The 25,821-nt window shown below is 45.3% G+C and overlaps 1 protein-coding gene across 1 annotated transcript in view; it reads right to left on the bottom strand.

The window, feature by feature from the left end:
* The window catches only part of CDC73 (cell division cycle 73), a 92,447-nt gene extending 71,771 nt beyond the window's left edge, over nucleotides 1-20,676 (bottom strand). The window contains exons 1-7 of the mRNA XM_047755565.1: nucleotides 20,492-20,676; nucleotides 17,643-17,748; nucleotides 11,251-11,320; nucleotides 9,204-9,266; nucleotides 9,069-9,121; nucleotides 5,847-5,935; nucleotides 1,615-1,831 (exon numbers count right to left, since the gene is read on the bottom strand). Of these exons, the coding sequence (XP_047611521.1) occupies nucleotides 1,615-1,831; nucleotides 5,847-5,935; nucleotides 9,069-9,121; nucleotides 9,204-9,266; nucleotides 11,251-11,320; nucleotides 17,643-17,748; nucleotides 20,492-20,622 (729 nt within the window). The 5' untranslated portion in view covers nucleotides 20,623-20,676. The remainder of the gene's footprint in view (nucleotides 1-1,614; nucleotides 1,832-5,846; nucleotides 5,936-9,068; nucleotides 9,122-9,203; nucleotides 9,267-11,250; nucleotides 11,321-17,642; nucleotides 17,749-20,491) is intronic.
* Between the last annotated feature and the right edge of the window lie 5,145 nt (nucleotides 20,677-25,821).

Below are 25,821 nucleotides of genomic sequence, written 5' to 3' on the forward strand. Positions count from 1 at the left end.
TTCCCATGGAAATTTTGAACCTGTCTTTTGGTCCCAAAACTCAGAAAATAAGAAAGCCCTGATACCTGATAATAATGAAGATCTATCTAAAATCATAGAGCCTCCTAGGGCTGTTAAGTACCTAAAAAGTTTCTTAGAGTTTGGCAGGTGAAAACAGCATACAGAGAAACTAAAAGTCAAAATTGTTGTTTTTGATTTTAAAATGTTAATATTCACAGAAGCAAACCTAGCTACCAAACAATTCTTCCAAGTATTAACTTACTTGTAAAATTACACACTGGTGCCAACGACATTTAATTAAATTAGACACTAAGTTTCGAATGGTGGTACAATCCTGCCACCTAGAGCTCAAAGAAAATTGTTCATTTCAAAAATTACAATGAACATTGACAGAACAATGTAAGTACGAATATTCAACTATTAGCCACACTAGGCAGTAAAAATGAATACCAGTAGATTGCCTTATTTTAAATACAGAGATGAAGGTCCACCCACATTCTCAGATTTCTCCATGATTTTAAGCTCAGGAGAATGATTCTTGATCTTGACCTCGAGTACTGTGTGAAACAACTCTAAGAACAAGAGAAAAAGAATTCTTTCCTTCATATACTCTCCTCTAGTAGTCGTATTCCTACTAAAACAGCACAGTAACTTAAGGCTGGAATCCAAACAATTCTGCAGACAAAACCAGCCTGCCTAGACCAACGTTAAAGTTCGCTTCCATCAGTCGCCTCACAACTTCTATAAACCTTCTCACCAAATTGTCACCGCGAACAACTGTGCATCAGTGAAGAATTAACATTTAAGGGGAAACTGGGATGTGGGCGAGGAAAACAGCTGAAAATAGGTAAGTGAAAAGGAATTGATACAAACTTTTTGGGGAGCTACTAAGATACGGAACATTCAGTATCTTTCAACTTTTTATCGTTCAAAATTTACATATCTCCTTTAAACAACAGTTCACTTCCAGGAAGTAATCCTTTTGCTATATGCAGACATAAAGGCATGAAGGTGTGTGTGTACAAGGATTTTTTTCAATGCAGCTGTTCGCAATCATGGAAAGGAAGGGAAGGAAGGAAACAGCGAGAAGGAAAGCGGGGAGAAAGGGAAGGAAGAAAACCCACAATACTGCAGCAAAAAACAACTCCATTAATAAGGAATAAACAAATGCTGTTACCTCCATACAACAGAATATATCAAATACACTCAAAGCATGTTTGCTGACTGATTTTCCTAAGTTCTCTCCTTTGCGAGGAAAACATTAATAATGGAATTAATGCCTAGAGAGCTTGCTACCAATATTCCCTGTTCATTAGATTTAAACAAAAGCCTCGTGGGCGAGAACACTGGGCCTCTGTTTGGATTTACCAATGAGGTGGACATCAAGGGCCTGCCTTTGACTCCGACTTCTTCTTCACCTTTTCTGGTGACCACCGACCAACCACACCCTAGACTGGAACGGTAAACACGGCCACCGAGAAGTGTACAGCATGACTGCTGTTGCACAGGCGACTTTAGCCAACTTCGTCAGCAATCACAGACACACACACACACACACGCGCGCACACACACGCGCACACCAACTCTCAAGAAGCAGTGAGCTACTCTGACTACCTTCCCCGTGCTCTGTAAGATGGTCGTTCGAGTTCTCCACACTCGCTCTCTGCTGACAATATCTCGGGTCACGTCCACTTCCGCATCCACGAAACTCCTCTGCTTTAGGGCTGTTATATCATCATCTAAGTCCGTCTTGATTGTAGATCTTTTCTTAGCCATAATTTTGGCTTTGATTGCGGCAATTTTTTCCACTGACATAGCTTCAGACAAAGACCTGAAAGCAATTTCTTTTTTAGTATGTGTATAGCAAGGATCGCTTGAGTACATCATAAAATACTTTGTTGCATGTACAAGCTCCTGATAAGAACACTTTCAGTGGCCATAATTAAGATTTCCTTCTTATCTATAAAACTGACAGACTTGATGACTTATAACCATGTAAAGGAGAGTCCATGTAGAATTACTGCACCATAAGCAGATTAGTAATTTCTCAGGAGGAACAATACAAAAAATTTTTGCGTTTTTTCATTTTGCCCCCTCAAAAGCATTCACTAATACGGCCTTTTAGATTAATCACCATCAACCAATCAGAGAATTCTGCACAAGTTGATCACATAACCTGGGACACCCCTCCCTCACCTTGCATTTCAAACTGCTTTGCTGAAACCCTTTGAAGAGTCTGGGTTTTGGGGGCATGAGTTAGCCATTCTCCTTGCTTGGCCCTACAAAAAACCTTTCTTGGGACCCCACCCTGCCCCTGCAAAAAAAAAAAAAAAAAAAGCCTTTTATATGAGACCTGTATTTGCTGATCCTCCCAGCCACACAAAGTACACAAACACACATGCATGTGTGAGCATGTGCACACCACCACCTTGGAAGGGGGCAAAAATACTTCATTCTACAAAAAACAAAGTTCACACTTTCCTTGAAGTTTATTTCAAGGTTTCAAATCTGTGTCATAGTGTAACAACACATCAATTTTATAGGTGACAGAAGCTTTTATATGCCACGTAGAAGAAACTTTTATTCCCTTTAAGGTATGGAAGGTAAAACAGTAGTCTGAAATTTCTTTTTCTTTTCCTTTATTTCATTTTCAAATAACATGTAAAATGGCAAACAGAAGCTATGATTTCATAACTATAAAAAAAAAGACTTAACAATGAAAATAGATCTCATTAAAATGATAATCTTAGGCTTAGCCGAATTTTTGACAACGTAATACAAAAAAAGGGTTCAGATATCTCAACGGCAGTTGATGAAATTATTACTCTCATCACAAGATGACAATCCTCAAATACACGGAAACAACATGTGGGAAAAGGTCAGGCGTTCCTGCAGGTTCAAACACAGCAGTGTCATATAGACGCTATTTCATGTCTATCAGGCGTGAAGGTTCTTTACAGCAGATGCTCAATGCACATCAGCGTGTGACTCTTTTCCCTTAAAAGCTAGAGCACACTGGCATACCTTGTGCCAAAGTCAAACACCTTCCCAAGTTATAATCAAACATGCCCTGGACAGCCAATGTCTGGACGTTTACTTCCAGACAAGACGAAGCAACAGGAACTGGATTAACCATCCTGCCTTGAAACAGCAAGTCAAAATATACCAAACGAGAGCTTACTCCAGATGTGACATCAAGCAGTGAAAGACAGTGACCTCTGACAGATAAGCCCTATGAATGCCGCAGTTTATGGCCTTGAAAGGTTCCAACAAGGCATAAGCAAAGAACCCAGGCAACTTACTGGATTCCCTGATTTGAGAAAATGGAGCTTGGATTCCAGCAAGAGGAAGGAGTGTGGAACCCACTGGCCAGCGTGCTGAGGAGAGAGCTTCCCCACCCAGAACTCTGGCCGAAGACTGGTTAGCACCAAAGAGCGTGGGAACTACAGCAAGGAATAAACCACCCAGGAGGGTTCGAGGGAATGAGGCGCCCACACAGAACCAAGACGAGCACCTGCTCCCACCAGCCAGGCTGCAGACCTCTGAGCACTCCGGGGCATCCGGGAGCATATTCAGAGCGGCCTTGCTGCAGCAAGGGGGGAGAATGCTTACCCTAACTGACCAGCAGTCAATTAACAAACCTTAAAATCAAGACCTGAAAGGAACAAATTGTTTCCAAGTGATTTAACCATGTCCCAAAACAAAACTAAAGAAAAATATGAAACATGTAGCACTCACAACATAAAATATAAAATGTCTGCTATCCCAAGATGAAGTGGCAGATGAAGGAACAGGACAATACGAGCCAGAATGAGGGGAAATTAAACACAACTGTACAGTGACACAGATGCAGGAGCAGTAAACAAAAACATTAAAATCCTTACGAAATAACTCCATATGTTCAACAAGTACAGACACAGACTGAGGCTAACAAACTTGTAGAGATAAACAATACAGTGGTGGAGACGACAAATGCAACACAAATGTAATCACAAAAAAATATGAGTGAACGAGGGAGCTACAGAAATTATCCAAGATGGAGAGGACAAAGACTCCAAAAAAAAGAGAAATTAAACAGAAAAAAGAATCCAAAAAAAGGGAAAAGATCATAAGATTGGCTATTGGGACTTTAATCAGAATGTGAGTAATCAGGCCAGAAAGAGGGAAAAAGAAAAAAAACTTTGTAGAAGTAATACCAAAAATTTCCTAAATTCCATGAAAATTATGAACCCCAAAATCCCCGGAAAAAAGCTCAATGGGCCTCAAGCACAAGAACCATGAAGAAAATTCCCTCAAGCCATGTGATAAATAAATAGCTCAAAACAAGCAATACAGAAATGTTTAATGTAGTCAGAGGAAAAAAGACACAAAATATAAATTTAAATTCTATACATTTAATTCTTTAAATTTTTGTCTAAAGAAACAAAAGTAAGGATCACAGCTGGTTTCTAATCAGAACCAATACAACCAAGAAAGCAGCAGTACAACCTCTTTAAAGTTCTTAAAAAGATGTAGCTCAGGCATCCCGCTGTGGCAGCAGGTTAAGGTCCACTGCCGTCTCTGCAGCGGCTCGAGTCGCTGCTGAGGCTCAGGCTCCATCCCCGCCCGGAGCAGTGACTTAAGGATCCAGCGCTGCCGGGACTGCAGCTGGAATTCAGTCCCTGGCCCAGGAACGTCCATATGCTGCCGGTGTGGCAAAAAAGAAAAAAAAAAGATGCAGCTTAGAATTCCGCATCCAGTGAAAAACCCCTCCCCTCGCCCCATAAAAAAAGGGGGAGCGGGAATAACTTTTTCAGAAATCAAAAAGCTGAAAGAATTCATTACCAGAAGACCTACCCAAAAAGAACTGTTAAAAGAAGTCTCCGAGGCAGAAGGAAAAACTCGGCCGATGGGTCTAGGGCAGGAGAGAAGAGGTGGGCAGAGCCCAGCAAAACTGCCCCCCGCGACTTAGAGCTCCTCCAAAGAGAACCGTCCGACCAAGGGCAAGAACAGAGCGAGGTACGCTGGTGACCCGCGCAGGAGCGACACCGCTGGCGGGACCTACCTGCGGTTGAGCCCCCCCCCCCCAAGGGGTCCGGCGGAGGCAGCCAGGTGGCCGCACTGTCCTGTCCCAAACCAGGCTCACTCAGCGCCCTGCGTACCCACAGCACCAACAAAGAACAGCACCCACGGCCAACCCAGAAGGTGTCATGGGATTACAGCATGTACTCCTTTAACCCCAACGAAGTCCCAGAAGAGGATAAAGAACAGAAGCGACGAAAGAGAGAGCAAATCGATGCGCTAGAATCAAACTTAGCGATGATAATCGTATTAAATGTAAACATCTGTATCACGTTACACATGTAAACGTGCATACGCGGTACCTGGCAGAAGAGCGTGCCGACCACTGCTCCAGCGAGTGGCTTGGAGTCACTTTTTAAAAAGAAGGGTCACGGCGTTGCCATGAGCTGTGGAGTAGGTCACAGACACGACTCAGATCCCACGTTGCTGTGGCTGTGGTGTAGGCCGGGGGCTACAGCCCCGATTCGACCCCGAGCCTGGGAACCTCATATGCCGCGGGAGCGGCCCTGGAAAGGGCAAAAAGACAACAACAACAAAAAAGAGAGATAAAGAAAAGAGAAGGATCAATGTGATACTGGAAGCAAGAAGATCTTGCAGAAAGTGTAAGTGGCACAGTGGCCTCCAACACCCCACCTTAAAAGAGGCTCAAGCGTCTTCTTCTGAACTGACGGCACAGAGGCCTATAAAAAAAGGCGGCAGTGTGTGCAGAGAGCACGTGAGCGTCCCTTTTTCTATATTCACTCCCATCATCTCAACGGCCCACTGCCCGCTGACCCAGCTCTTACCTGATCTGCTCCGTCTGGACAATCCCTTCCTTGTGACCCTCCAAACGAGCAGCCAGTCTCTCCTTATCAAGGCGCACACACTCTTCATCCTGAAAATAATCACTCACGAGTGAATATTCAATTTCTACTTAACTTTTAGAACAATAACAAAAAAACCCACACATAACTTTTCCTTAAAAAAGTTCCTGCCCAAGAGTTTTAGGCATCACTGGCCTTACATCAACTTTAAAATACTTTTAGTTACTTACATAAAGACAAAACACTAAACAATATGCTGATCACATAAGATTAGAACGAAAAGCTTATAAATAAACTTTAGTGAGTCTTCTTTTTCTTTTTTTTTTTTTTTTGGCTTTTTAGGGCCTCACCTAGAGCATATGAAAGTTCCCAGGCTAGGGGTGGAATCGGAGCTACAGCCGCAGGCCTACACCACAGCCACAGCAACATGGGATCTGAGCCACATCTGCAACCTAGACCACAGCTCATGGCAACACTGGATCATTAACCCACTGAGCAAGGCCAGGGATCGAACATGTATCCTCATGGATCCTAGTCGGGTTCGTTAACCGCTGAGCCATAAAGGGAACTCCCCAAGTTTTCTTTATGAGTAGGTGGTCTTCCTATAATATATGATAGCTACTTTTATTCAGAAAGGCATCCTACGACAAATAAATTCCTTCTCTTCAGGAGTTTAGAACTAAATTTTATGAGAAGTCATCAAGAATGTCTCTTTCAGAGTTCCCGTCGTGGAGCAGTGGTTAATGAATCCGACTAGGAACCATGAGGTTGCAGGTTCGGTCCCTGCCCTTGCTCAGTGGGTTAAGGATCCGGCGTTGCCGTGAGCTGTGGTGTAGGTTGCAGACACGGCTCGGATCCCGCGTTGCAGTGGCTCTGGCATAGGCCGGTGGCTACAGCTCCGATTCAACCCCTAGCCTGGGAACATCCATATACCGCGGGAGTGGCCCAAAGAAATAGCAAAAGACAAAAAAAAAAAAAAAGAGAATGTCACTTTGGATCTAGATTTTTTTTTTTTCCATCTGTTGCCCCAGGTCCTGAATCTCTCAGCACAGAACAAACTACCAGAAGGGCAACCATGATGGTTTTCAAAGTATGTTCCTCAGAACCCCAGGCGCTTCCTCCAAAGTGCCCGTGAGCCACTTCTTATCGGAAAGGAACCTTGGCAGCTCAGCTTTCATCTCTAGATATTAGAATCTCAGTGTCTGGTTACTTAGAAACAACGCTTACTAACTCTGATCCAGTTCAGTTCCCACTTTCAACAAATAAGGAAACTGAGACCCAGAGTTAGAGTTTACAGGAAATTATATAAAACCATCAGTATATTCAAGATAGCCACAAAGATCCAAAACCAGGCATACTGCTGAGGTGAGTGCAAAGATTAATACTTTAACAAATGCTTTAAAGTCTCGCCATTTGTAATAAAGGTTTAACACATATTACTCAAGTTCCTCAGGAAACTGATTTTAAAGGCAACTACAGCCTAGATTTTAACAAGCCTTCTCTCCTAGCACTGTGTCTAGAAGGTCCTCCATCTACATTTGCTGAACTAAAAACTGTTTATGTAATAGAGCTATTTATGTAATTCATTTTGACTCTACAGATGCTCTGGAAAGAATTCTATTATGCTATTTCAGGCTGATTTTTGAAGTTACTAGAATCCCAGCAAATGTGCTTTTCTAATAGGTGCAATTTGTTCAAATAATTAAACCATGAATTTCAGCTTTTTCCAAATAACTGGTCTCTCTAATTTACTCATTTTGTACACAGTGGGTCATAACTTCCTTTCGCACAGAGAGTGGGGGGAAGTCCCAGTTTTACTGCCACAAACTTGTCTCCAGCAGAGGGGAAAGGTCAAGACTCGCATGGCCTGGGCCTGAATCCCGGCGACGGCGACACACGCCTCAGCAAGACCCTCCTTTCTGAGCCTGTCTGCTCACAGTAACGTGCCCAGGACCGTCAATTTCGGGAGGTGGCGGTGAGGATTACGTGAGTCAATAATATACAGAAAGAGCAGAGACTATCACCCGTAACAGCAAGGCTAATTACCATTATCACTCCGAGAAAAACATCAGGGCCACGTCTACGCTTAAGGAGAATTACAGAATCACAGCATGGCATTTTGTCAGGGATTCTCCTCCAAGTACTTAAAACCTGCCCTGTCCCTGTGTGGCTACCCTTCTCACCCTCCCTTAATTGTGGAAGCCCTGCTATTCACTAGCGTGCAAAAGGCACAACTCTTTGATTTTTCCTACTAGTGTGAAACGAAAAGACTTCAGAGGTCCCGGCACTGTTAACACTGCTGATGACTACAAGTGCTATTCCTTGTTAACTGGTGTTAATTGATAGGTAACCAGTTTCATCCCTTCCCAGATTTTAAGTGTGCCTCTAATGCATGTTGCTCCATCTTCAGAGAGCTTCATAGGTAACGGACCCGGGACTCGTTACAAATTTAAATATACGGTACTGTAATCATACATTTTAAATTCCTAAGATTTAACTGTCTCGCACAGTACACTCACCAGATGGTCAACAAACTTCCTTTCCAACGTTAACTGCATTTCTTACCTATCTCCTACTTAAGATGAACTATATCCTTGTTTACCAATACAAATATTCCACTTGCTGGCTATTAAAAGCTACCAAAAAAAACACAAAACAAAACAAAAAAAATACCACATAATCTGACACGCCAACATTCTCAGAAGTAACTGCAATAAGCACTACATGTTCACAGCTCTGCAGAGGGAAGCAGACCCCGACACCACCTTATCCCAGGGGTAGGCAAACCGAATCACAACGGCCAAATCTGGCCTGAGACCTGTTTTGTAAACTTCTAGTGGAACACAGCCTCGCCCCTTCATTCGGATAGCATCCATGCCCGTTTTCACACCACAAGCCGCAGAGCAGAGCAGCTGGACAAAGACAAGGCCCCAAGAGCCTAGAGCAGTTCCATCGGAATCTTTATAGGAAAAGCTTTCTGACCACTGAGCTCGTCTAACCATTTCCTCAATAAGGACATAAAGACAAAAGAAATAAAGTGATCACAGAGCCTGTTTGTAAGAGACGGGAAACTACAGGTCAAACTACTCAAACACTTTTCCAGAAAAGAAGCTCTTAGGTCTACTACGAGCAAAGAACTCTCATTACTACACAATTCCAATCTCCATAACACGACCAAACACTTTTAAAACAAAGTTTCATTACCTCAATTCGTGGTTTTTTTGCTTCGGCCAAAACTTCATCTGCAGCTCGTTTGACTGTAACAGAAGGCAAGTAAATAAATGCACGGTTTGGGAACACGTTTTTGAAAGTTCCATATAAACACACAGCAAGACGTACCTTGCGTAGATCTCTGAAGACCTATTTCTAGAGGAGCGCTTCTGTCTATACTTGCTGACGTTGCTGAAAAGTCAAAAAGACTGATGTGAGACACGCATCTGAACAGACGTCACTGCCTATCACGAGGGAAGTGCCCGAGACTTGCTGAATGTCTTACTTTGTGTGCAGTGATGTCCTAAAGACAGTATGTTTTCAAACAGGTATGTAGAAGCATTTTAGTATAAAAGGCTAGTCTGTACTAGAAAATCTGTAAAAGGACAAACTATTTTTGACCATTTAGTTTACAAACTGAGATGATCTGACTGAAATCAACTTCATTTCTTTTTTTTTTTTTTTTGGTCTTTTTGCTGTTTCTTGGGCTGCTCCCGCGGCATATGGAGGTTCCCAGGCTAGGGGTCTAATCGGAGCTGTAGCCACCGGCCTACGCCAGAGCCACAGCAACGCGGGATCTGAGCTGCGTCTGCAACCTACACCACAGCTCCCAGCAACGCTGGATCCTTAACCCACTGAGCAAGGGCAGGGATCGAACCCGTGACCTCATGCTTCCTCGTCAGATTCCTTAACCACTGTGCCACGATGGGAACTCCTGAAACCAACTTCAAAGAACATCCTCCAGTGTCACGACACAGGTACATAAAGTGGATACAGACATAAATAAAGACAAACACACATGTACAGGAGGGAAGACCATTTGGGCTCGGAATGGAGGGTAGAGGCGAGCCACGACAATGTAGAGAAACAAAATGTAACACCGAGGGGACAGAAAGTACAAAGGCTTGAGGCGAGAAGAGCTACAAGACCCAGTAAGACGGGACCTCTGCGAGCAAAGGCAGACTGCAGAAGGTGAGGTCACGGGGCCTGGAGAAGCATGGTCTCGGAGCCAGGCTCAGGCGCGGGAGCTTTACCCTGAGTGTGATGAGAAGCCACAGGGCGGCCCTGAGAAACACCAGCAAGATGATGCACTTTTCCAGACACACGTCACCAACGGCTAAGCAGAGACCACACAGCAGAAAAGACCAGCGTGAAAACCTTTCAGAGGGCTGTGCAACAGTCTAGAGACAAGGATGGACCAGGCTGGGAGCCCAATGGTGAGACGCTGTCACAGCCTTACAGGGAAAGAAAGGGCTTGCTGATGGAATGGACGTGAGCGACGAGAAATGGGGAGGGGTTCTGGCCTCACCACTGACTGAGACGGGAACAGTGGCAGGACAGACGGGCCATGTTAGTTCTGTCTGCAGGGGAGGGAGGAGGACCCGGCACCCTAGTTCGGATACACTAAACATCAGGTGCCTGTTCAACACCTAAGGGAAGATGCTGATGGTGCATTTATAAACCTGAGCTCAGGAATATGTCAGCACTGGTGACAAGGAAGGAGGAAACAAACAAAAATAAGGCAGACAATGAGAAAAAAGACCCTCAAGAGTCTGGCGCCCAAAAAATGCCAAGTAAAGCGAGGCCCTCCAAAAGAGAGTAAGGAGTCCACAGCATCATACGCGACTGTGTGTGAAGAGGAGAAGCCCGAGGATGTGGCAATCCTTGGGTCAGGGTGGACCTTGTAAGCCTGACTTTAGGGAGATGGTGAGGAAGAGACTCAGACTGGAGTAGATGTGGGAGACTCAGCGGGGAAAGAGGAAGGAGACTCTTGCAAAGAGTTTTGTAACAAAAGGGAGAAGACACAATGGAGCAGCAGAGAGTAGGAAGGCGGGGGGATCAAAACAAATCTTGATGAGAGACCCTACCGTGTGCATTCCAAAGGGAAGGATGCAGAAGACAAAACTGATGAGGCGAGGGGGAAGTGACAGTTTAAAGGCACAATCTCTCAACGTGAAAGGAGGCGGAATCCATACAAAGGGAGGGGTGACTGGCCTCGGCAGCAAAGACAGCGCATCCACCGCCGACAGGAAGGAAACGGCGGTGTGCGGACGCTGGCAGGTAGGGCCATTTCCCAGTGGGAACACAAACTCTCATCCCACTGACTCTTCCTTCCCAGGGGAAGGAAGAAGGCCCAGTGTCTAGTAAGAAGGAGAACAGCTTAAACTTTACTCACATGCTTCACCATTGAGATATCCAAGCAGGTCTTTTCGATCAGGTCTTCTAACCACAGGAATATTTTCAGTCTAAAGTCAAAATTTTAAATTAGATATAAAATGAGTAACAATTTTAAGAATGCGGTAAAGATAAATATCTTATAATGTCTGAATTTTACTCCATCGTATCTTGGTGACATATATTTAGAATCGTGTTTTTAGAAAACTTAAGTAGGCTGAAAGAACTTTAAAATACCTTGAAAATTTTAAGCATATTACATTTTGGTGACTTTATTCTTGAAATTTCAGTAAGCTATACAAAGATAAGCATTAGAAATAAACAAAAAACCGGGAGTTCCCTTCGTGGCTCAGTAGTTAAGGACCTAACATTGTCACTGGGAGGATGTGGGTTTGAACCCTGGCCTCACTCGGGGGTTAAGGATCCGATGTTGCTGTGAGCTGCAGTGTAGGTCGCAGATGCAGCTTGGATCTGGTGTGGCTGTGGCATAGGCCTGCAGCTGCAGCTCGGATTCAACCCCTGCCCTGAGATAAGCAGATGTAGCCGTAAAAATTAAAAAAAAAAAAAGAAAGAAGCAAAAACCCTATCCCCCTTCAAAATAACAATTACAGACTTTCTCCCCCTTGACTTATTCTAAGTATTTATTTTATAATTTTAATCATGATGTTTTACATTTCAGGGCAAGTTATCTTTTTAGGCCCACTGCTTGCTCATTTTATTCAAGGTTCCAAAATGCTTTCTTCCCCCACACCCACATCAGACCTCATCAAAATACTGTACTGAAGCTCTTTCAAATAAACTAAGTTATCCACCAAAACTAAATTTTCATAATTAACAATAAGCACATGTTCCAAGAATATTTACTGAGAAAAAGACTGGCTCTTCATGGAGTTCCCGTCATGGCGCAGTGGTTAACAAATCCGACAAGGAACCATGAGGTTGCGGGTTCGATCCCTGGTCTTGCTCAGTAGGTTAAGGATCCGGCGTTGCCATGAGCTGTGGTGTAGGTCGCAGATGCGGCTCGGATCTGGCATCACTGTGGCTCTCATATAGGCCAACAGCTACAGCTCCAACTGGACCCCTAGCCTGGGAACCTCCATGTGCCACGGAAGTGGCCCTAGAAAAGGCAAAAAAATCAAAAAAAAAAAAAAAAGACTGGCTCTTCAATAAATGGTTTTGGGAAAACTGGACAGCTACATGCAAAAGAATCTAACCAGACTGCTTCCTTATACTACAGACAAAAATCAACTCAATACGAATTAAAGCATTAAAACTCCTAGAAAATAACATAGGCAGTACATTCTTTGATATGGGTCTTAGCAATATTTTTTGGTTCTCTCTCCTCAGGCAATGACAACGAAAAAAAATAAAAAATAAACTGATGGACTACATCAAACTGACAAGCTTTTATACAGCAAGGGACACTATCGACAAAAAGAAAAGGTCATCTAGCAAACTAGAGAAGATATTTGCAAAAAAAATAGACACAATAACCAAAATATGCAAAGAACTCACAGAACTCAGGATCAAAAACAATATGATTAAAAAGTGGGCAGCCATGAGCTGTGGTGGAGGCTGCAGACACAGCTCGGATCTGGTGTTGCTGTGGCTGCGGTGTAGGCCAGTAGCTGCAGGTCTGATTTGACCCCTAGCCTGGGAACCTCCATATACCACAGGATAAGCCCTAAAAAGAAAAGAAAAGGAAAAAAAAAAGGCAAACAAAAGAAGCGATGAGATGATGTGAGTTTAAGTCTTTTTGTGGACATTTGTTTTCACGTCTCTTATATAAATATCTATGAGTGGAACTGCCGGGTCAAAGGGTATGTTTAACTTTAAAAGACTCTGTCGTAAGGAGTTCCCGTCCTGGCACAGTGGTTAACGAATCCGACTAGGAACCATGAGGTTGTGGGTTCGAACCCTGGCCTTGCTCCGTGGCTTAAGGATCCGGCGTTGCCGTGAGCTGTGGTGTAGGCTGCAGATGCGGCTCGGATCCCGTGTTGCTGTGCCTCTGGCGTAGGCTGGCAGCTGGGACTCCAATTCGATCCCTAGCCTAGGAACTCCTATATGCCACAGATGCGGACCTTAATTAACAATTAAAAAAATTAAAAGTAGAACTACCGTAGGATCTAGCAATTTCATCTGAAGAAAACAAAAACACTAATTTGAAGATATGCGCACCTCTATGCTTGAAAACAGCATTATCTGTAACAGCCAAGACATGGAAACCTAAATGTCCATCAAGAGATGAACAGATGAAGAAGCTGTGGTGTGAACACACAATGGACTTCTACTCAGCCAAAAAAGGAGGAGGAGTTCCCACAGTGGTGGGACAGGATCAGCGGGCCTCTCTGGAGCACTGGTATGCAGGTTCGAACCCCAGCGAGGTACATGGCTTAAGGATCCACTGCTGAAGCTGCGGGCTCGGATCTGATCCTTGGCCCAGGAACTCCATATGCCATGGGATGGGCAAAAAAGAAAACAAATAAATAAATAAAAATCAATCGATCAATCAACAAAATAAGAGGAATGAGAAAAAAAAAGGAATGAAATCTTGCCATTTGCAACAACATGGACAGAACTAGAGGGTATTAACGCTCAGTGAACTAAGTCAGATAGAGAAAGACGACATGGTATGATTTTACCTGGATGTGGAATCTAAAAAGCAGAAGAAACAAAACAGAAACTGACTTACAGATACAGAGAACAAATCTGCGGTTGCCAGAGAAGAGAGGGGTGGAGGGCTGGGCAAAACAGATGAAGCCACCGAGGTGGCTCAGTGGTTAACGAATCCGACTAGGAACCATGAGGTTGCACGTTCAATGCCTGGCCTTGCTCCGTGGGTTAAGGATCCAGCGTTGCCGTGAGCTGTGGTGTAGGTCGCAGACACAACTCGAGTTGCTGTGGCTCTGGCATAGGCCGGTGGCTACAGCTCCGATTCAACCCCTAGCCTGAGAATCTCCATATGCCGCGGGAGCGGCCCTAGGAAAGGAAAAAAGACAAAAAAAAAAAAAGATGAAGGAGATGAAGAGAAACAAACTCCCTACTATAAGAGAAGTCAGCCATGGGAATGTGGGAGGACAGCGTAAGGACCACAGTCGGCAATGCTGCAGGAACTCTGGAGGGTGACAGATGGTGACCAGACCTCCCGCAGTGATCCATTCACAATGTGTATTACATGTCACATCATCACGCTGTGCACATGAGGCTAAGGTAATATCGTATGCCAACTATACTTCAATTAAAAATTAAAAGGAGGAGTTCCCACTGTGGTGCAGCAGGTTAAGGATCCAGCATGTCTCTGTGGCAGTGCCATGGGCACAGCTCTGGCACAGGTAGAAGCTGCAGCTCAGATTTGATCCCTTGCCTAGGAACTTCCGTAAGCTGGGGTGCACCCAAAAAATAAATTAAAATATCTTTAAAAACCAGTATGTATTGTTTAGGTATGGAGAAAAATTAGACTATTCAAGAAAGCAGCTGGGAGTTTTTTTTGTTTTTTGGGGGTTTTTTTGGCCACACCATGGCATATGAAAGTTCCCAGGCCGGGGATCCAATCTGAGCCACAGGTGCAACCTGTGCTGCAGCTGTGGCAATGCCTGAGCCCTAAATCAGCACGCTTGGGCCAGGGAATAAGCCTGAGCTTCTGCTGAGACCTGACCTGCTGCAGTCCTTAACCCACCATGCCATAGTGGGAACTCCTATGAAACATGTGAATGGCAGTTATTTACTTTCTATATTACATATTTCTTTTCTTATCCTTGAGTGTGTACAAATTTTGTAAGTTGCTATGAAACAATGTGAATGGCAGTTATTTACTTTCTATATTACATATTTCTTTTATCCTTGAGTGTGTACAAATTTTGTAAGTTGGTGGAAAAGACTGAAAATGGGTAATTTTCCTTTAATCTCCTATGTTAGCAATTTGTAAAGAGGTGCGCAAAACAAAGAACACAGTATACTTTAGACACCAAGTCATCTCTGGTCCATGAATTCAATGAATCGTGTCATTACAATCTCCCAAATCATTTTTATAACGTAAACAAACAACAAGAGAGTACAGGAAGACAGGTGCTTACAGGATTATAGAGTTACAGTCCCCTTTTCGCCTGATACAAGCACAATGAACAAAAACCCTTAATATCTTCGGTCACTTATACTGAGTAGTGATTACATTTCATTGCACTAAACAGTCGCCATATTCTTCAATGACAGAGATGAACGATATTTAATCCTTTCAAATTACTGTTTCATTAAAAGTTAGATTCACTCTCAAGTTCTGCTTTTGAGTATAAGCAAGTAAGACCCCACAGATTAGATTTTCTCTTTCCTTTCTTTTTTTGCTTTTCAGGCCACCCTTGTGGCACATGGAAGTTCCCAGGCTGGGGTCGAATCAGAGCTGCAGCTGCCGGCCCATGCCACAGCCACAGCAATGCAGGATTTGAGCCACGTCTGGGACCTACACCACAGCTCATGGCAACACTGGATCCAGGGATCGAACTTGCATCTTCAGGTGTACTAGTTGGGTTTGTTCCCACTAAGCCACAACAGGAACTCAAAAACCCACAGATTTCTTTGGGCTTGTTTTTAAACTAGTCTACGTAAAATACTATAAAATATTCAAATATCTCAGCCGTTTCAGTTCCCGTGTTGGAGGAATAACGATACGCTGCATCATTTGGTCACTTGTGAAGGATGTGCCCGTCACCACCAACAGGAAAAGGTGAGTCTACTCACACGAAAACAGGGGTCTGAGTGGGGAAGACTTGTTTCAGAAGTGGTGTGCTCTCAAGAAGGAGCAAACACCACAAAAGGAGGTAGAAGGAAACAAACTAGAATTTTAGAATCCTGCACTTTCATTTAAGACAAACACCGAGTTCACTCCTATGTGACCAAAGGCCCTGAGGACCACGGTAGCAATGACAGCATCAGCTACGTGCTACAGTCACTCAATGAGGACACGATCTACACCCAAACCAAGTACCTGGGTCATCCTGATCACCCCAAAATGAAGGCCCCCGTGTGCTACAAGTCATTCCACTTAGGGCCTGATTCAGTCCGTAAAGATCTGACATGAGCTAACACAGCTTTACAGATGGAGACACAGCTATTTTATCCCATTTCCCAAGGCCCACATAGTTTTACCCTATGTATTATTTTTTCAACATATATACCTGACACTAAATACGTATTTCTTGTTCAGAAAACCAGCGTTCAAATACTCAGATGCAGAAAGCAGGCATCTTTCCAGCATCTGAAAACAAATGAATTTGTCACTGAAGCATGAAAAAAGTTTATTATTGACTAAAAATTCATTTTAAAAAGTTGCCTGTTACTCTTGATTCTTTCTGATGCCAAAAAATGTTTCCTTTCTTAGGATTAAACCAGAGTTCTGTTATCAGGGTCCTTCCATAGGCTCATAATTTTTTTAAAACATCCCTACAAATGGCATTGAAGCTTCTGTTGTTTTAAACATTATTCACATCTTTGACATCCTTTTTTTTGTCTTTTCCAGGGCCACACCCGCAGTATATGGAGGTTCCCAGGCTAGGGGTCTAATCAGAGCTATAGCAACCTATACCACAGCCCACAGCAACACTGGATCCTTAAACCAGTGAGCAAGGCCAGGGATCGAACCCGAAACCTCATGGTTCCTAGTCAGATTCATTAACCACTGAGCCACAATGGGAACTCCCTATCATTCACATCTTAAGTGTAAAAAAAAAAAAAAAAACCACAGACTAAAAATCTGCATGGATAGGAGTTTCTACTGCGGCACCGTGGGTCAAGAATCCAACTGTAGCGGCTGGGCTGACTCTGCAGCATCCTGGGCTGCTGCAGAGGCGTGGGTTCAATCCCCAGCCGGGTATCCCCAGCCGGGTATGTGCAGCTCAGATTCAATCCCTGGCCTAGGAACTTCCAAATCCCGAAGGTGCAGATATAAAATTCTTTTAAAAAATTTGTAATTAAAAAAAATGTTTAAATCTGCATAAATCACAGTGATCTAATTCTGACACTCCAAGAGACTTCCATACAAACATTTCATTCTTTCTTTTTTTTTTTTCTTTCTAGGGCCTTACCTGAGGCATATAGACATACCCAGGCTAAGAGTCGAACTGGAGCTGCAGCTGCCAGCCTACACCACAATCAGAGCAACGCCAGATCTGAGTATCATGCACAACCTACACCACAGCTCACAGCAATGCCAGATCCTTAACCCACTGAGCCAGGCCAGGGATCGAACCAGCATGCTCGTGGATACCAGTCAGGTTCGCAACCAAGACACGAGCACAATTCCAAACATTTTGTTATTTTGATCTGAAACCCACGAAAGAAGTTATCCATGAAACATGATACCAACTATCAAATCAAAAAGGGTTTTAAATGAATTCTACTTACAGCTGCACGTCGGACATAAACAGGATGAGACAGGTGTACATTATTCAGCAGAAACAAGATAGAATCCAGCGTGTAGTACTCTCTGGGTTGGCCTTCCTTTCCAGTCCTGAAACAATTCCGACAAGACTTTTTACTCACAATTCTAATAAAACTCCTTGGGCTTAATCATATGTTTGGTTTTTTTTTCCTTCTTGGCCTAACTGCGGCATGTGGAAGTTCCCGGCCAGGGATCAAACCCAGACCACAGCAGCAACCCGAGCCGCAGCAGTGACAATGTTCAATCCTAAACCCACTGAGCCACAAGGAAACTCCATCACACGTATTAATTTACCTATACCAACTCTGCCATCCAAAACCAGATTTAACGTGGCTTAAAAAAAAAAACACGTATGGAGTATGAAATCTAATTAGTGACACTGTCATCAGGGCAAAAGGAGCACAGAGAGAGACAATCATAAACAGCAAGAAGTAAGGAAGACACATCAGAGTCATACTGCATCACTCCAGACTTTTTACAATTCGGTCCAGCTTAGGTTCCAGGCTTTGCCAATAGAGAAACCTAATCAGTCACAGAATGGAGAGGATCCATAAGGGAAGACAATCAACCTGATTGGAAAAAGCACAACCACTGATGCTAAATTTAAATGTCTCCTGTCTCCTAAGTAAGATACGGCTGAACACCACCCTTCAACAGAATTAATTTCACAAGTATGTTTCTTACACCATCCCTCAAATTAAACCGATGATGTAAAACCAAAATGAATTCCACCTGTGATAAAGCCTGCGTTGACGGGAGTAAGCTCCTCAAGGCAAGCACATTCTTGCTCAGCAGCGTTACTGTCCCATCCCAACCTTCCTACTCCATTCTCCCCCAAACCTACTTTTCTAGCCTCTATTTCCACTTTTCCTCGTAACCAATGTATTTCAAACCACACGTCACCGATCAGTTACGTTAGTATGAAGTAGAATATATAGATAACAACTGGCGTCTCTTCATGACACAGGAAAACAGAATGCGTGCAACTAAAGTATTGCTTAATGTCATGAATGTGTACATATTTACACGGGCACAGAGAAATAGTAAACAAGATTGCATCTGCTGTGAAAGTTTCAAATCTACTATTCTAAGCACTGCTCCTTCCTACTGGCGTCACTGAATGGCTCTCAAAACGTTTCTTTTCCAGCTCTTCTGCCTCTAAGCACGCTTTCCTCATCCTGGAAGACCCAACCGACCACTTCACCCTCAGAATACCTCTCCATTCCTTAATGCTTATTGATGTGTTCAGCCATCTATTCAAGTAAAGGTGCAGCGCAGCACAACTACAAGACAAACACACTTCTCTGAAACCTTTCCTAACACCCCCAGCTACAAGTGACTGCTCTCTCAAGAGCTGGAATGTGACTCTTGCCAAAGTTAGGTTTCTCTCTCTCCACTGAGGTAACCTGCTTTGATGCACCGACCAGGGTCCTGAGAACTTTTTCTAGTTCTCAGGTTGAACGGCCCTACACCTTGAGTACTCAAACCATTTTTTAGAGAAAAACCCATCAGTGAACAACCCCATCAGGGCCTTGCTCTTCTTACGGGTGGGGCAGAGGGACTCCTAACCTCTTCTAGCTTGGCACTGCCCAAATCAAACCCCCACAATTTAAAAAATCTAATCCAATGTGATTCTGCCTGTGCAAACTCCTTTTAGAAGGGAAAAAAAACACAGAATGATCTGTCCATGAACATTTCATAAAGCTAGTTAAATTACAAGCCCTAGCGGAAAAAAAAAAATTAAAAACCAATCAACTCGTCTTCCCCTAGCTCATCAACCCTCAACCCTTCTAAAGCCAATCAATTGCTTCCATTCAATCAGACAAAACAAGTGCGAAAGTTCGGGCCCAGAGTGCCAGCTCTCCAAATCAAACACCAATGAGAAACACCACCCAAAAGGCAAAAAAAAACAACAAAAAATTAGAAACCAGCCAACTACTCTTCCCCTAGCTCTTCCATCAACTCTTCAGAAAGCCCACGGCTCCCACTCAAATCAAACGAACTCAGAGTGGAAGTTCGGGCCCAGAGTGCCAGCTCTCCAAATCAAACCAAGGAGCGACATCGCTCAAAAGGCCCCCAGCGAGGATCGGACCCCCTCTCTAGACGTTTCCCTCCGGGACTTAAATGCAGGACACCCCCACCGCCCAACCGGGATCCACACTCCTAAACACACTCTCTTTAAAACACACACACTTACCCAAATCGCACACTCCATCAATGTCTCACCGAGATCTGCAAAGTCTACTCCGTTCTCAGCAAGAACTTTCTGCTGAGGGAAGCCTGCCTTCACGTCCAACACAGACCGCGGTTACGCTTCCAAAGTAACCGGATCGCTTTCCCATCCTAACTTCACCGGGCTGGCCCCCTTGTCCTCTCTCGAGGGGACCAGGAAAGGACAGGAGACAGACGGACCGGCAGCTGCAAGGGCCGGCAGAGCGAGTTGCAGAGCAGCCTCGGAGAACGAGGCGAAGCTCGAGAGCAAAGACAGACGTCCGGGGCTGGACGGTGCGCCCCTCGATGCACCTCTGCACAGAGGCGGCCGGCAGAGGAGCAAAGACCAGCTGGAGAGCCACGAACTCCCACCGCACCTTCCCCTTCGGCTTCGCGGGGACGTAGGTGGATGCACCGGTCCCGACGCGGCCCCTCCCGTGCCCGCCTCACCTGCAAGTGCAACTTCTGCTCCCAAAAAAACTTTTCCCGGGGCACCGGTCTTTCCCCATCCCCGAGGGGGCGGGGGGGAGGGGGCGGTAGCGGGGGGCCGGGGGCGCCCCTCTCCGCCCCGCCGCCCCCGCCGCGGCCGCGCCGGACTCACCCCCAGACCACGTAGTTGGTCTTCACATTCTTGGGCCAGGAGAACTCGCCGAAGATCACTTCGTCCCCCTTCACCACAATCTCCTTCTTCTGGATGTTGTACTGTCGCAGGACGCTAAGCACGTCCGCCATCTTCGCCCCCTCGCCGCCGCCCGGCCCGGGCCCCGCCGCCGCGCCCGCCGCCCCCTTCGCCTGCCGTCGGGCCCTCCGCCTCGGCTGCCGCCGCCGCCGCCGCCGCCGCCGCCGCAGCGAACCAACTGCAGCCGCACTGGCAGCGGTCCGTGCCTACGACAGCAGCGGGGGAAGGAGCCACCCGGGCGCCGAGGACCCCGCGCTGGGAGGCAAGGCCCCGCCGCGGGCTGCCCGCGGAGAACGCCTGACCGCGCGCCGCCCGCGCCGCCGCGCGCCGCCCGCCGCCAGGGGGCGCCCCGCCCGCCCGGGGAAACGCCCCTCCCAGACTCCCACGCGGCGCGGGGCCGACTCCCGGCCCGAAACTCGGAGCGCGGGGACGCCGCGCCCACGTACGGCGCACGTACTGGGAGTCATGCCCCGCGCACGCGCGCGCGCGTGGCACGTAACTCTTCCGCGCACACAACCCCCACGACGCGCACGCCGCAGGCGACAGGTGCGCGCGCACCTGCGCGCGCACGCCGCTACTTCCAGCCCCAGCGCGGGATGCTCCACGACCCACCGGGAGTGCGCCCCGAGGCCCTCGAGTCTCTCCTTTAGCCGGGATGGAGCTCGGCAAGAAGTTTGCAGAACCACGATGACCTTCCCAACTAGATCGCCCCGCCTAGCAAGTGTCCACTTAGTTATTAAGGTTCCTTTAGCAAGGGAGAGGTTTGGGAGGGGAGGGCTTGGTTTTGAGGAGTGGGTTTTTATGTTTGTGGGTTTGGTGGATTCATAGAGTGAAAAGCCAGGGTCCAGTGCAAATCAATACCTCACTCGGGTGTTGGTTACCTGCCTTTTGATGGAAGTCAGGTTACGCGCTTTCTCACAACATCAGTTGGTTAGTGGAGAAAATGGAGTTAGTATAAGAAGGTGAAGACCTCTTGTAAATCATCAAAATAGAAATGTTGGATCTGGAGTTCCCGTCGTGGCGCAGTGCTTAACGAATCCGACTAGGAACCATGAGGTTGCGGGTTCGGTCCCTGCCCTTGCTCAGTGGGTTAACGATCCGGCGGCGTTGCCGTGAGCTGTGGTGTAGGTCGCAGACGCGGCTCGGATCCCGCGTTGCTGTGGCTCTGGCGTAGGCCGGGGGCTACAGCTCCGATTAGACCCCTAGCCTGGGAACCTCCATATGTATGCCGCGGGAGCGGCCCAAAGAAATAGCAAAAAAAAAGAAATGTTGGATCTTACCTTCAATTCCTTAGATGGTGACTTTTTCCATCCTGTCCCCTTCTCCCACCAACCCCAAAGGGCTACATTTGAATGACTGTTCCAAGGTGCTAATAGGAAAATGAGAGGATGTAAACTCAATTTATTAAGATAATTATAACTGTATACCTCAAACGCATCCTGTGGCCATTCTTTTAAATTCCTTTTACTATAGCAGAAAGGAAAAAATTCAGCTTTGTGATTGACATAACCAAATTCTTGGATCTGCTTTAAAAGGAACAGTTTTCCTTATGTGCACTGCAGAGAAATATATAGAAGTATGCAGTTCATTTTCTATACTATATAGCCATTTTGCAACTGAATTTGAGAAATTTTGGCTATTCCGCAAATGTTCCTGTTACTGCGACACTTTTCTAAACTTCCCTGCAGTCATTTACATTAAACAGAAATTTTCTTACTTATCCCAGCAGTATGTACTCTTTGCACTTGTATCAGAGCACCCACTGCTACCTGACTGCATCCCCCTACAAAAGTAAAGGACAGTAGACCTGTGTCCTCCTATCCAAGTGTCTAGCACATTATTTGCCACATTTCTGGCCCCTTAAAAATGTTAAATCAAAAAGTGTAGGAGTTCCCGTCGTGGCGCAGTGGTTAACGAATCCGACTAGGAACCATGAGGTTGCGGGTTCGGTCCCTGCCCTTGCTCAGTGGGTTAAGGATCCGGCGTTGCCGTGAGCTGTGGTGTAGGTTGCAGACGCGGCTTGGATCCTGCATTGCTGTGGCTCTGGCGTAGGCCGGTGGCCACAGCTCCGATTCAACCCCTAGCCTGGGAATCTCCATATGCCGCGGGAGCGGCCCAAGAAATAGCAAAAAAGACAAAAAAAAAGTGTATAGATGAGTTTTAAAAAGTCAAAGTTTTATGATAGAGTCAACTACTGTCCACTCAAAAGATGCTTAATGTTATTTCATACGCAGTGACTATGTTAGACCATTTAGGCTGCTATAAGGGAATGCTACAGACTATAAACAAATTTATTTCTGGTAGTTCTGAAGGCTAGGAAGTCCAAGGCCAAGGTACCTGCAGACTCAGAGTCAGGTGAGAACCTGCTTCCTGGGTCATGCTTCCTGTTGCATCCTCAGCTGGTGGAAAGAAAGGAGCTCCCTGGGGTCTTTTATATAAGGTCCTGGTCACCACCCCTAAAGGTCTCACTGCTGGTACCATCACCCTACAGTTAGCTTTTCAGCGTATGAATTTGGAGGGGCCACAAACATTCCGTTTTATAGCAGTGACTAAACAGTCTCTCTTTTGGGGTAAATTATGTTTTTTGGAGGGTATTGGTTTTTTTCTTTTCTAGTATACTTTATCACAAGGTAGCGAATATTGTTTCCTACACCATACAGTAGAACCTTATTGTTTATCTGTTTTACATATAGTAGTTTGTATCTGCTAGTCCCAAACTCCTAACTTATCCCTCCCCACCCCCTTCCCCTCTTGTAACCATGAGTTTGTTTTCTATGTCCGTGCGTCTGTTTCTGTTTTGTAAATAAGTTCCTTTGTATCATATTTTAGATTCCATATATAAGTGATATCAGAATATATTTGCCTCCTGTTGCCTTTGGAGTGGATGAGCAATGGGATCCTGCTGTATAAGCACAGGGAACTATATATCTAATCACTTGTGATGGAACATGATGGGGGATAATGTGAGAAAAAGGATGTATATATGTAGGTGCCACTGGATCACTTTGCTGTACAGCAGAAGTTGACAGAACATTGTAAATGAACTATAATAAAAAATATATGGCAAAAAAATGTATTTGCCTTTGTCTAACTTACTTAGTAGGATAATCTCTGGGTCCGTCCATGTTGGTGCCAGTGGCATTATTTTGTTATTTTTTATGCTGAGTAGTAGCCATACACACACACCATAACCTTTTTTTTCTGCCACACCCACGGCATGTGGAAGTTCCTGAGCCAGGGGTTGAATGGCGCCATAGCAGCAATCCAAGCCACTGCAGTGACAACCAGATCCTTAACCCACTGTGCCACAAGAGAACTCCGTACCACATCTTCTCAACCCATTCATCTGTCAATGGACATTTAGGTTGCTTCCACATCTTGGCTATTATAAACAGTGCTTCTATGACCATTGGGGTGTACTTTTTTTTTTTTTTTTTTTGCTATTTCTTTGGGCCGCTCCCGCGGCATATGGAGGTTCCCAGGCTAGGGGTCGAATCGGAGCTGTGGCCACCGGCCTACGCCAGAGCCACAGCAATGCGGGATCCAAGCCGCGTCTGCAACCTACACCATAGCTCACGGCAACACCGGATGGTTAACCCACCGAGCAAGGGCAGGGACCGAACCCGCAACCTCATGGTTCCTAGTCGGATTCATTAAGCACTGCGCCACGACGGGAACTCCCCTTTTTGAATTAGAGTTGTGTCCAGATATATACCCAGGAGTAGGATTACTGGATCATACAGTAACTCTATTTTTAGTTTTTTAAGGAAACTCCATGCCGTTTTTCATAGTGGCTGTGCCTGTTTACATTCCTGCCGACAGTGGGTGGGTGGGGGGGTTCCCCTGTCTTCACACCCTGAGGATGACAAGTCTTAAACTCAATGTAATGAGGTAGGTCATTCGTCATCTGTTGTTAACAACAGTTAAAGGACCAAAAATTGCAGATCACTTTGTTTTTAAACCCCTTACAATTAACCAACTAATGTTGGTTCAATAATAGTGCGTCCAATTACGATAAAAGGCAAGATCAGTACTAGCGTTGAAAAATTAGAAAATTAACTAAAAAAAAATTGGAATATTCATCGTGTCTCTTTGCTTTGGATAAAAGCTGCCTACTTCTCCAGTCATCAGTTTCTAAAGAATTCCTTGCAATCTCGGTTTGAAGTCTCCTGATAGGATAAATCTCCGGCAATGAGGAGAAAGTGGTACGTCTTTTTAGTCAGAAACTGCGGGTCCAAGATGGTGACCTTGGGGTTTTCCCACTATGTCCTCTGTTAACAAGACCCGATAAGGACCTGCCCATCAATGTCCAAGGGCAGTTTCATTCTGATGTCTTTTGTATTGATTCATCTCCAGGTTTTAGATCAGGAAAGGTCTGTTTCAGTAGGTGTTTTGTTTTGTTTTGTTTCCTTTTTTAAGTGCCATGCCTGCAGCATATGGAAGTTCCCAGGCTGAAGTCGATTCAGAGCTGCACCTGCCGATGTACACCACAGCCACAGCAACACCAGATCCAAGCCATGTCTGTGACCTATACCACAGCTCAGGGAAACATCTAATCCCTAACCCAGTGAGTGGGTCCAGGGATCGAACCTGCATCCTCATGGATACTAGTCGGGTTCTTAACCCACTGAGCCACAATAGGAACTCCTCAGCAGATATTTTGCAAATGCAACTGGAGCCTGCTAGTGATAACTCTGGAGGCGCCATAAATGTCTTATTTATTCACATTGGTCTGTAATGGATAGAATCTAGGCTTGGAAGCAGATTCTTTTTTTTTTTTTTTTTTTTTTTGCTTTTTAGGGCTGCAGTCTCAGCATGTGGAAGTTCCCAGGCTAGGGATCGAATTGGAGCCACAGCTGCCAGCCTATACCTCAGCCACAGCAATGCGGGATCTGAGCCAAGTCTTCAACCTACACCACAGCTCATGGCAATGCTGGATCCTTAATTGAACCTGCGTCCTCTTGGTTCCTAGTCGGGTTCGTTAACCACTGAGCCATGAAGGGAACTCTGCAAGCAGACTTTTCAAATACAAGGGATGATGGAGGTGAAGCATGGAGTTGGGGGTGGTTGTTAACTCTTGAGATGCTCTGTGGGCTCAGGGTTGGGGGCGATCTTACTGCCATCCAGGGAAACGGGAATACAAAAGGCCATGGAAGTTCAGTTTCTGACAGCTTTGCTAGTTTCAGTTTAGAATACTATTAATTTTCTTTGGTTTTCATTAAGCTTGTGAAAGGCAGAAAATGGAATTATAG

This window comes from Phacochoerus africanus, chromosome 12 (assembly GCF_016906955.1).
Source record: "Phacochoerus africanus isolate WHEZ1 chromosome 12, ROS_Pafr_v1, whole genome shotgun sequence".
In the NCBI taxonomy this organism is placed as follows: domain Eukaryota; kingdom Metazoa; phylum Chordata; class Mammalia; order Artiodactyla; family Suidae; genus Phacochoerus; species Phacochoerus africanus.